Source organism: Rhinichthys klamathensis, unplaced genomic scaffold (assembly GCF_029890125.1).
Source record: "Rhinichthys klamathensis goyatoka isolate OS25496 unplaced genomic scaffold, OSU_Roscu_1.1 h1tg000139l_1, whole genome shotgun sequence".
Lineage (NCBI taxonomy): Eukaryota > Metazoa > Chordata > Actinopteri > Cypriniformes > Leuciscidae > Rhinichthys > Rhinichthys klamathensis.
Genome location: NW_026606674.1, coordinates 1792868 through 1805044, shown reverse-complemented (window position 1 = coordinate 1805044; position 12177 = coordinate 1792868). Strand labels below are relative to the sequence as shown.

Below are 12177 nucleotides of genomic sequence, written 5' to 3'. Positions count from 1 at the left end.
TTCAACTGAGACTGCCCTGCTCTCAGTAATTGAAGCTCTGAGACTGGCAAGAGCAGCTTCCAAATCCTCAGTCCTCATCCTGCTGGATCTGTCTGCTGCTTTTGACACAGTTAACCACCAGATCCTCCTGTCAATCCTAAAGATGAAGGGCATCTAGGGAACTGCACTCCAATGGTTCGAGTCTTACCTCTCAGGTAGGTCCTTTAGGGTGTCGTGGAGAGGTGTGGCATCTAAGACCCAACATCTAGCTACTGGGGTGCCTCAGGGCTCAGTGCTTGGACCACTCCTCTTCTCCATCTACATGACATCACTAGGATCTGTGATTCAGAAACATGGCTTTTCCTATCATTGCTATGCTGATGACACGCAACTCTACCTCTCATTCCAGCCTGACGATCCGACGGTAGCTGCTCGTATCTCAGCCTGCCTGACAGACATTTCTGGCTGGATAAAGGACCACCACCTTCAACTAAACCTTGCGAAGACAGAGCTACTTGTGGTCCCGGCCAACCCAACACTTCATCACAACTTCTCCATTCAGCTAGGCTCGTCATCCATAACTCCATCAAGGTCAGCTAAGAACCTTGGGGTTGTAATTGATGATCAGTTGAAATTCACAGACCACATTGCTAGAACTGCCCGGTCCTGCAGATTTGCCTTGCACAACATTAGGAGGATCAGGCCCTTCCTTACAGAGCATGCCACACAACTCCTTGTCCAAGCACTTGTTTTATCCAGACTGGACTATTGTAATGCTCTCCTGGCTGGTCTTCCAGCTTGCTCTGTCAAACCTCTACAATTGATCCAGAATGCTGCAGCCAGAGTAGTCTTCAATGAGCCGAAGAGAGCACACGTCACTCCTCTCCTCACACAATTGCACTGGTTGCCAGTTGCCGCTCGCATTAAATTCAAGGCACTGACGTTTGCCTACAGAACAACCACTGGCACTGCTCCCTCTTACCTAAACTCATTACTTCAGACTTATGTGCCATCCAGAAACCTGCGCTCTGCTAGCGAATGTCGTCTTGTGGTACCATCTCAAAGAGGCACAAAATCTCTTTCTCGGACCTTTACCATGGCTGTTCCCTGTTGGTGGAATGATCTGCCTAACTCAACCAGAGCTTCTGAGTCAGTAGCCACTTTCAAGAAACTGCTGAAGACATATCTTTTTCGGCAGCACTTGATTCAGTAGAATTAACACTTTCTCTTCTCTTCTATTCTATAAAAAAAAAAAAAAAACTGCACTAAAATTAAACTGAGAGGGGTTATAGCACTTACGTATTGTTGTCCTACTGTTAGTTTAACTGCTTCTATTGTTCTCATTTGTAAGTCGCTTTGGATAAAAGCGTCTGCTAAATGAATAAATGTAAATGTAAAATGTAAATTGAATGATTCAAACTTGCACACTGAATCTTTGGAGGTATTTTATAACACAGAGAAAAACAAGACACAAAAAAAGTTTGTCTTTACCATATCAACTGAAACGAAACCTGCAACCACACACGTTTGTCAGCAATCAAGAAGCTCTTTATTACGTTCAAAATCTGCATTTGCAGCTGCAGTTATGGACAATTTTCAACCAAAAGAAAACTAAAAGTACCAAAAAAATAGAATGACATTACCATATGGTTTCATTTATGGCTGCAACACTGTAGATGAAATTGGAAAAATTTATTGCCACATGTTATTTTTAACATGGCTATAAAGCTGCACTGGGGTTCTGTTCTTTTGTTGAGCATTATTAACTCATAGCCTAATATAGTGTTAAAGTTATTACAAAGTTATTCATATGGTTCATTCACATGTTGCAGATTGTTGACTTACAAATAGCCCTATATAACAAAACAAACAAATGTGTGTGTGTCTGTGTGCACTAACTTGGATGGGTTAAATGCAGATGGACAAATTCCGACTCCAAATGGGTTACCATACTGTAACGTGATGCGGTGAAGGCAGATAGGAGGATGGATCCAAACGCAGTTTACACGCTTTATTTAAATAAACAGAAACTCAGAACGCGGAACAAGAATCTTAACACTGGGAAACCAACACTCACGTTAATCCTGAAACATATATAACAACTCACAAAGACAGGGCAGAAACACAGGGCTTAAATAATCAGACACACGAGCTAGATAGGAAAACAAGGGGGCGTGGTAAATGGGAAACACCTGGGAAAACTAATGACAAGACACTAATGACACTAAACACGACAGGACACAAGACCCACATTATGACATAACCCCCCCCCTTAAGGGCGGCTCCTGACGCACAACAAAACAAAAACAAAAAAACCCAAAAAAGTTCAGGAGGGCGGTGAAGCACAGGCGGTCTTGGGGGAGGGATGGAGGGCCAGGCCCGTGCAGGGGAACGGGAACAGGACCTAGGCAAGGCGGGCCTGGGCCGCAGAGCGTGGGCGGACCAGACTGGGCCGGTGACCAGGGCGGAGCAGGACGAGATGGCGGCCAGGGCGGAGCAGGACGAGATGGCGGCCATGGAGGTGAAGCCTCCTCGGGTGGCCATGGTGGAGAAGCCCTCATGGTCTCCTCACCGGACCCTTGGCCCCCCCGCAAAAAATACTTGGGGAAATCCACGGGTTCAGGAAAGCCCTCCCGGAGCTTGAAGGGCGCAGGCAGGGCGAGGCGCAGAGGCGGGGCCGGCAGGGCGAGGCGCAGAGGCGGGGCCGGCAGGGCGAGGCGCAGAGGCGGGGCTGGCAGGGCGAGGCGCAGAGGCGGGGCCGGCAGGGCGAGGCGCAGAGGCGGGGCCGGCAGGGCGAGGAGTCTGGGAACGCCCTCCGGAGCCTGGCGAGCCAAACGAGTCCTCCCTCTCTTCCTTCTGCGACGGCGCTTCACTGGGCTGGATTCACTTGACTTGGAACTGGATTCACTTGACTTGGAACTTGACTCACTTGACTCGGCGGCACTTGACTCACTTGACTTGGAACTTGACTCACTTGACTCACTTGACTTGGAACTTGACTCACTTGACTTGGAACTTGACTTGGAACTTGACTCACTTGACTTGGAACTTGACTCACTTGACTTGGAACTTGACTCACTTGACTCACTTGACTCGGCGGCACTTGACTCACTTGACTCGGCGGCACTTGACTCGTTCGCGCCGGCTGGCACGCGTTCAAACTCCGGTTCGGCTGGTGAAACCTCCGCCGCGGTTTCTGGATTAGCAAAATCAACAGGACCAGTGCGGAATACGGGCTCGAGGGGTCCGACACGAAGAGTGGGTTTGGCGGAGCAGACGTGCAGCGCGGGTTCGGCTAAGCAGACGTGAAGCGCGGGCTATAGGAGCGCGGGTTCGGCTGAGCTGAAGTGAAGCGCGGTCTCTCGCCGCTTCTCCTCCACGCCCACAGTAAATGATGAACCGCTCCTGAAGAGGGCCAGGTTGACATACCCCTCCAGGGTCCAGCTGGTACAGTCATCCGGCATTAACTGGGCAACGTCCTCGTCCAACCCGCTCCAAAACAAGTCCATGAGCTCGAGGTCGTCTAAAGCCCCCAGACGACAGCACGACATAAAGTCCCTCACATACCTCTCGATGGACTGGCCTTCCTGAAATATCGAGGCAAGGAAACTTCTGAGGGCCTGGTTGCTGACAACTGTGGGAGCGACTGCTGGATCCATTTTGCGGTGAGTTGTTCTGTAACGTGATGCGGTGAAGGCAGATCGGAGGCTGGAACCAAACGCAGTTTACACGCTTTATTTAAATAAACAGAAACTCAGAACGCGGAACAAGAATCTTAACACTGGGAAACCAACACTCACGTTAATCCTGAAACATATATAACAACTCACAAAGACAGGGCAGAAACACAGGGCTTAAATAATCAGACACACGAGCTAGATAGGATAACAAGGGGGCGTGGTAAATGGGAAACACCTGGGAAAACTAATGACAAGACTCTAATGACACTAAACATGACAGGACACAAGACCCACATTATGACACATACTTTACCTTCACATGTCACTTTCCCTTTGTTGGGCAGTCATTGCCTAATGGTTAGAGAGTCAGACTTGGAACCCAAAGATTGTGGGTTTGATTCTCAATATCCTACCGGCAGGAAACGAGTGAGGTGCCCTTGAGCAAAGCACCTAACCCCCAATCGCTCCCCGGGCGCCACAGAAAAATGGCTGCCCACTGCTCCGAGTGTGTGTGTCCACAGTTTGCAGTGTGTGTGTTCATTACTGCTAATGTGTGTGCACTCAATTGGAGAGAAACATTTCAGAGTATGGGTAACCATTGGCCTTCACATGTCATTCATCTACAGCCTGAGAATGGATTTAAAAGTAAAATGGCAAACAGACAAGCAATATGCATATTTATTTACTGGTTAAAACACGCCTGACCACATAAAATAATAATATTTGATACAGATCAACTAACAGGGTTATTGTAAAAGTTATTTAATGCATCCAAAATATATATATAATTTTTTTTTTTTAAATCAGCATTATCCACTCATAAAAATTCAAGTACTACTGTCACCATGGTGAGGCTGTTACATAACATTTTTGTTTATTTTGGTAATTTTGCAGAAAAGGCATTGTTGTTTGTTTTACTGCTATTAACAAGGTCATAATAAACCATACAAAATCACACAGAGGCATATACATTTAAAAAACAAAAACAAAAAAAAAAACACATAAAACCTGAGATTTGATATATCAATAGCAATTTCACTCGAACTTATGAGTCTTCAAATTTCTTGAACCGGCGTGGTCATTGAGCCGAATGGCCCCCCTTCTTTTTTGGACTCCTCCTCCACATCATCATAATCTTTTATTAAAAACAAAATCTTAATTAATGTTGTAAATAATCAGATTAATTTTTTGAAGTCTATGAATCTGGAAAACATACTAACAATAACTTAACTTAATAACTTACCTAACAGGTTTCTCACATCTTCACTCACACTCATCACATCATCATAGTCCTCCTGAACTCCCTCTGATCAAGAATGACATAAAAAAACATCAGAATATAAAACACTTTTGCTGCGTCCTAATTCAGATGCTGCATCATTCGAAGGCCGATTGTGTCACCGTAGTGCGACGAAGACTTTCTCCCTGTCTGCTTCAAATGCGGCCTCCAAATGTGCCTTTGTTTCCTGTGAAATGAAGGATACAACAGACGGATCCTCCGTGGCCTTGCCTGGCCCAGGATGCATTGCGCTCTGGTGGCGACAGGATTTTTGTAGAAAAATTGCCGAATTACACTTTTAAATGCAAGCATTGCCTTTCAGCTTACTCAAATATCTAACGATACAAATGTAAAAATAAAAATAAAAAACGTTAAAGCGGTTCAAATGTTGACATATCTTACTAAGATGTGATTATATATAGTTTATACTCTTTATTATATAGAAATGGACCATAGTGAACATATTTAGAAAGTTTGTGAACCCGGTTTTGGTTTCAGACTGTTTGATAAAACTTTCCAAAAAGTCCAGTACAAAGTCACTGCCGCTCTATAATGTCAGCTGTCACAGTTGCTAGGCGACAAGAACAATCGCCTGTAGACCGTCCCATTTAACAATGTTTGATCCGACCTTCGTGGCCTTCAAAGGATGCAGCCTCTGAATTGGGACACATCTTTTGTCTTATTTGAAGGATCATTTTTACCTTTAAGTGACTTGATTATATACAAAACTCATGTCTAATACTCATGTAAACATGTAAGGGTGAAAATTAATGTAGTTCTGTTCAACCCACCTATTTGCGAGGTCTGTCCATTAATGATGACATCATCATAATTCTCTAGCATGTTAACTACACGTGCAAATATAAGCCCAAAAAAGTTAAATAGAAGCCAAAAAACATTAAGAGAGTAATTTTAAAATATTATCAGTTATGAGGTTTATTTTAAAGGAATATAAAAAAAAAAAAAAAAAATTAAACCTTTTTTGATATAAGAGTTCTGTCCACTGGTGATTACGTCATCATAGCTCTCAGGGGTGTCTTCTACAAAATCACACATTCATCACAAACACACAAATTAATCACATTCAAAATACTTTTTTAATCAGTTAATATACTTATGTAACTTTAATATACCGGTACTGAAGTATTTCAATATGCTATTATAGAATAACAGAACGACACCTGTCTCACGATCTGGTTTCAGTCCATCAGTGATGACATCATCGTAGTATCCTGGTGTGATATTCCACAGAATATGTTTGGATACAAAACCCAAAATTTGTTCTTGTTGCAGGTCATGAGACCAAAGTTATTAATCATCTGGTAATAAATCATGTGATCAATTAAAAAGGTCACTGACCTTTCAGGCCACTGCTATTGGTGACATCATCATAATATACAGTCTTGAAATCTTTTGCTAAAAAGGAGAACATAATGTTGATATATAAATAAACAACAGTATTTAAAAGGTATAGTGTCATTAGTCAAATATTTATTAGAATTTGTTAATTACATTTATTTATTTAGGTTCATTTCAATGAAAAAGTATTTTGGATGGAATGAATATGCGCTTCTGCTGTCTAACCTGAGAGAAGCTCATCAGCATCTTCATATCCAGAATGCAGTTCTTCAGAGACGAGACTCCCTCCTGTTAAAGGAGAGAAAAACAATCAGAAAAAATGTCCATCATCACAAACAGACTGAATCCTCATTTCCATTGGATCATAAAACTCTTACTTTTTTAAAAACATTAGAGGCAGAAATCTCATGTTTGTTTCTGTTTGTTTGTTGTTAGGCCTATTAGCAAACACACATGTATCCTCACATGAACCCATTCCTCACTGCCTTCCAGAAATACACACAGGAAGAAACAAATACACACACACACACACACGCACCTTATTACCCTCTAAAAATACATACAGGAAGACACACACACACACACACACACACACACACACACACACACACACACACACACACACACACACATATACATGCACCTGCAGCTCTGTGGTTTTCTGTGAGGAATTCTCTGGTTTGAATCAGGAGGTTTAACAGGACTAATAATATGAACATCAAGTGTCTGACAGACTCTCTTAATAATCATATTAAATAAGTTTCATGTCTCATGTCTCACCTCTCTGAGTGAAGTGATTGTGTCTGTGATGAATCTCCTCATAAACGGCCTCAGTCGTCGCCCTGTGTCTCCTCTTAGAGAGAGCTGTGAGTGTAGACAGACAAACCTGCTGTCAGTTCACAACACATGACTGATCACACACTGAATAAGACACAATATGACAGTCTCTGGATCTCTCCTACCTCTCCTCATCACTCTGTTCTGCTGAACCAGTATAAGCAGGGGCACTAAGAGCAGTAAGAGCAAAACTCCCAGTACAACCACAAGCACAGAGAGAGACGCTGCTGGAGGAGTTTGTGGAGGAGTGACTGATGTTGAGCGCACTGTCTGAGAAACTGGAGGAGAAGCTGATGTTGTTGTGGCAGGAGTAGTGGACACTGACAAATCTGGCAAAACAGACATAAACACATTCAAAATCATGCAAATAGACAAAGATTATTAGCATTAAAATGACTACTATTTGTCAGTGTGTTATTGTGACCTGCACATGTGAGTCCAGCGTACTCTTTGTGAGAACAGTCAGTGTGATTCTTCAGGGAGAGAGGACAGTCCCACAGGTGAATCTCATTCCCTCTGCACTCGACTCTGTTCAGCCACACAACACCTTCACCAGCACCAAAGACTGAATTCCCATCAGCCCTCAGTGCGTCTCCACAACCCAGCTGCCTGCAGACCACCTGAGCATCGCTGATGTCCCACAGATCAGCACAGACTGAACCCCACACAGCGTTATGATACACCTCCAGCCTCCCAGAGCACCGGCCCAAACCTCCACTCAGTCTGAGAGGAACATGCTCTAAAACACACACAGCAACATCACTGACCAGCTTCAGCACAACATTTACAACAAACACACACTGAAACTGGAGGACTTTAAAGCTGTGATTAATTTTGACTGTGGAATAAAAAAAAATTTACTGTACAAAAAAATATATAAGAAAAAAAGGAAATATAAGCTTATGATAAACTTACTTGAACACTGTCTCTGGTGAGGAGACGGAGAGTTTGAACATGTCAGACGACTCTGAGGAGACTCATGATTTTCCTTCTCTGAAATATTAAAGTTTCAAAACATCACTAATCAGAATATTAGACATAAATAATATTGAACCAAATATGATCATGTCGAACTATCTTAAATCAGTTAAAAATTATCTTACCTGAGCAGGTGATTTTGGCCACTTCATTAGGACATACACACTGTCCCCAGGCTGAAGATTGACACTGCCATAAAGCAGAGTCATGTTGCCGACATTTAAAAAATTCAAGCCAGTTATGAGACTTCAGTCCCTCTGCATTACTGGGTTCACTGCCAGATCTTCCACAGTTCAGCTCTTGACAGATCAGACTCGCTGTGTCTCTGTTCATCGTATGGTAACACACATTTCCCCAGGATCCATTGTAGAAAACCTCCACATTCCCTTCACAGCCCTCAGTTAACCTGATCTCTTTAAACTCTAGATGGAAAAGGATGAAAATCAATGTAAACTCAAGTGAATCTGTTCATTTGAGATGGAAACCATAAAATAATTTGACGTTTAAATCAATTGATGCTTCTTTTAGTGCTTTTAAGGTATAAATATTTGGAAAAACAAAATGCAAATCCATTTTAAAAGAATGAGATAATTTTAATAATAAATATGTTTAAAACAATTCATACAAAGGGTATATACACATATTTTTTAGTAACTTTTCAGTCGTTTTATGGAGGACCAACTCTACCATATTTAAAAATAAATACAGAAATAAATAAATAAGCATACAATTAATTGCCCCAAAAAATACAATAAACAAATAAATGTAGGTAGAAATTAAATTATACAGTGAGACATAAATGTATATACCTCTTTTAATTAGCTTCTTTATTTATTTACCTTTGTAATAATTACCTTATTTATTTATTGTCCGTTATAATCTTCAACTTTATTTATTAATTACTTATTTTTTAAAGTATTTATTTATGTGCATGTTATAATATTTTTGTCTGTTTTATTCTTCCTTTGTATTTTTTTACCCTATTTATTTCTTCAATGCTATTTATTTCTGCCTGTCATTTTTACATTTCTGTATGCATTTCTGCCTCATTATGCAAATGAGGAGGGGCTGTGTCTTAAGGGGTCAACTTCTGCCCATTGGTTGGTTAGCATTTTACTGCATCGGTTGAATCTACATGCCACCGGCCGCGATTTTTTTTTTTGCAGGGTGGTAGGGGAAGACTCATTAATATTCATTAGGGAACTCATCCCTGATTGTCAATTTAAAAGATACATTTTAAAGTCAAGAAAGTCGCAGTTTGATGTAAAACTGTTGAGGTATAAGACTGCGAAAATACGTAATTAAAAAGACTACAAACCCAAAAGGCGCACATTTTCTCTCAATGAATGAAGCTAACTTTACTGAAGCTAACGTCTGTCATTTGTTCCGTTACGTTATAATCGTAACGTTACGCCGTCATGCCTGAGTGTTTTGTACCAGACTGCACACACACGAGCAGCGGATCTCGCTCGTTGTTTCGCTTCCCGGGAGATGTAGTTCATTAAGCGATTTTCACATAAAACTAAATGTCACTCTTCTGTTTTATGACAAACTGCGACTTTCTTGACTTTCATAATTATCTTTTAAATTGACAAACATCATATGTGTAATTCAGGGCACAGTTCAGACGGAATAAAAAGATAAGTTGTCTCTCGCCATTGACTACCAAACATATTTTTTCCGAAATAAGGTCCCATGAGCCGGAAGCAGAGGGGAGGGGCTTAGGCTCTCTATGGGCAGAAGTTGACCCCTTAAGACACAGCCCCTCCTCATTTGCATAATGAGGCAGAAATGCATACAGAAATGTAAAAACGACAGGCAGAAATAAATAGCATTGAAGAAATAAATAGGGTAAAAAAATACAAAGGAAGAATAAAACAGACAAAAATATTATAACATGCACATAAATAAATACTTCAAAAAATAAGTAATTAATAAATAAAGTTGAAGATTATAATGGACAATAAATAAATAAGGTAATTATTACAAAGGTGAATAAATAAAGAAGCTAATTAAAAGAGATATACACATTTATGTCTCACTGTATAATTTAATTTCTACCTACATTTATTTGTTTATTGTATTTTTTGGTGCAATTAATTGTATGCCTATTTATTTATTGAGCATTTATTTATTTCTGTATTTATTTTTAAATATGGTAGAGTTGGTCCTCCATAGTTTTGGGGGTGATATAATGTAATACTCAACAATTTTAAACAAACAAAAATGTGAAAAAAATATTATATTTATTCATATTTATAAAATACTACTGACCAAATGCACAATATGTATATTTAGCGACATTTTGTTGTATTAGCATCCAGTCAGTAACTACATTTCAATTTTCAGAGTTGGTTCTAAACTGTATGTTTTTGATTCACTGAACAGAATTGACCCATTTGTTCAGAAGTCACAACACTATATATGCTGTGTGCTTTTGATTCACTAAAAGAACCAAATCATGAAAGTCATTAATTCAGCAATCGGACTACATTAGTTGTGCTTTCCATTTCATGCTGTAGATTCAGTAATGCTGTGTTGCAGTACTGATAAGTAAGAACTTCAGAAAACTCTGTCAGGTTATTTTATTACAGTATTCCATCCGCATTGAAAAGTGCATGTGGAAGAAACTTTACCGAAATTGGTTATAATATTTTCTAAATATTTTCTGAATAAGAACCTATTCTCAGTTCCCAACACTGCTGTTGATGTGCATAATGCGAGTATACTGGATATTATCAGGCACATTTTATAGGTTATTTAAATGCTATTATTTAAATGATAGTTTACCATTTACCTGAACACATGACTCCTACATCCTCCTTGTGTTGACAGTCATGTTTCCCCCAGCCTGGAGAAGAGCAGTTCCACAGGGACGTCTCATTCCCCTCACACTCCACCTCATCCAGCCATATGGGTCCAGAACCAGGACCAAACCAGGCTGGTACCTGCTGGTTACTGAGGGCCACTCCACACTGCAGCTGTCTGCACACCACATGGGCATCTTTAATATCCCAGGAGTCATCACACACTGTCCCCCATGAGCCGCTGTGAAAAACCTCCAGCCTCCCTGCACAGTCTCCCCCAGAACCCACCAGCCTGATGGACCCGCGACCTGATATTCAGAGAGAGAAAAACACATTATTGATCACTAACAACTGAAGAATCTGCCCAGATGTTGTTGTTCTCACCAAGGCAGGTGATTGACAGCTGTTGTGTGGAGCTGCAGTTGAGAGTTTGTGGAGAGCTGCAGTTCCCCAGATGAGCTTCACTCCCAGAGCACTGGAAGCCCATCACACACTCATGACTGTGTTCAGGACTGGATGAAGAGGAGCCGGAGAAGTTCAGCACAGAGCCACAGCCCAGCTGTCTGCAGACCACAGAGGATTCAGTGAGACTCCAGGAGTCCAGCAGAACTCTCCTCCAGACCTGATGGATGGAAACTTCCAGCTCCCCCTCACACTGTCTTTCTCCAGACAACCGCACCAGACCATCATGAACAGCCAGAGAGGAATCTAGAGAGAAGATCTGATGTTTAATTGAAATATTGCAAGTTTGAGAATATGTACATCAGTAATACATTTTACATAAAAACAAATCAATTAAAAATAAACGACAAAGGGCATTAATCTTGAACTATGTGAACTATTAAATCTTCTAGTAATTTCGACTCACAAGAGCAAATGACTCCAACATCTCGTCTATGAGAACATTCAGCTCGACTCCATGAAGAGATGGAACATTCTGAGAGTTTTGTTTCATTCCCGTCACAATCAAACACATCAGCCCAGATTTCACCACTTCCCTCTCCAAACCAGTCTGATCCCACAACAGACACAGCAATCCCACAATTCAGCTGTCTACAGAGGACACTGGCAGCTCTCATATCCCAGCATGCATCACACACTGTGCCCCATTTACTGAAGTACTGACGCTCAACTCGACCAGAACAGATGTCAGGACCATTGACCAGTCTGAGGTCAGTGTAACCTGGACAAAGAACAGAGAGTTTACTGAAATTGATCAAACGAAGAAGAAACTGATCAAATAATTAGATTTAGTATT

At 41.2% G+C, this 12177-nt stretch overlaps 1 protein-coding gene across 1 annotated transcript; it reads right to left on the bottom strand.

Moving 5' to 3' along the window:
- Positions 1-4662: 4662 nt before the first annotated feature.
- On the bottom strand, positions 4663-12142 carry LOC130089882 (scavenger receptor cysteine-rich type 1 protein M130-like). The gene is made up of 14 exons (XM_056257448.1): positions 11788-12142; positions 11304-11627; positions 10910-11227; positions 8238-8534; positions 8050-8127; positions 7559-7873; positions 7260-7463; positions 7078-7161; positions 6523-6585; positions 6298-6354; positions 6120-6221; positions 5916-5978; positions 4903-4965; positions 4663-4794 (listed from the first exon to the last, which is right to left on the bottom strand). Exons 1-14 carry the CDS (start codon positions 11996-11998, stop codon positions 4715-4717), a joined length of 2259 nt encoding a protein of 752 aa, XP_056113423.1. The 5' UTR covers positions 11999-12142; the 3' UTR covers positions 4663-4714.
- Between the last annotated feature and the right edge of the window lie 35 nt (positions 12143-12177).

Bases quoted from the DNA above. Each gene is read 5' to 3' on its own strand.
- LOC130089882 (XM_056257448.1), bottom strand. From the start codon at position 11,998: ATGAGAGCTGCCAGTGTCCTCTGTAGACAGCTGAATTGTGGGATTGCT. The intron at 8,128-8,237 runs GTAAGATAATTT...TTAATATTTCAG, and splicing joins GGCCAAAATCACCTGCTCAG to AGAAGGAAAATCATGAGTCT. The intron at 4,966-5,915 runs GTTTAATTTTTT...ATTCTTGATCAG, and splicing joins GAACTCTTATATCAAAAAAG to AGGGAGTTCAGGAGGACTAT.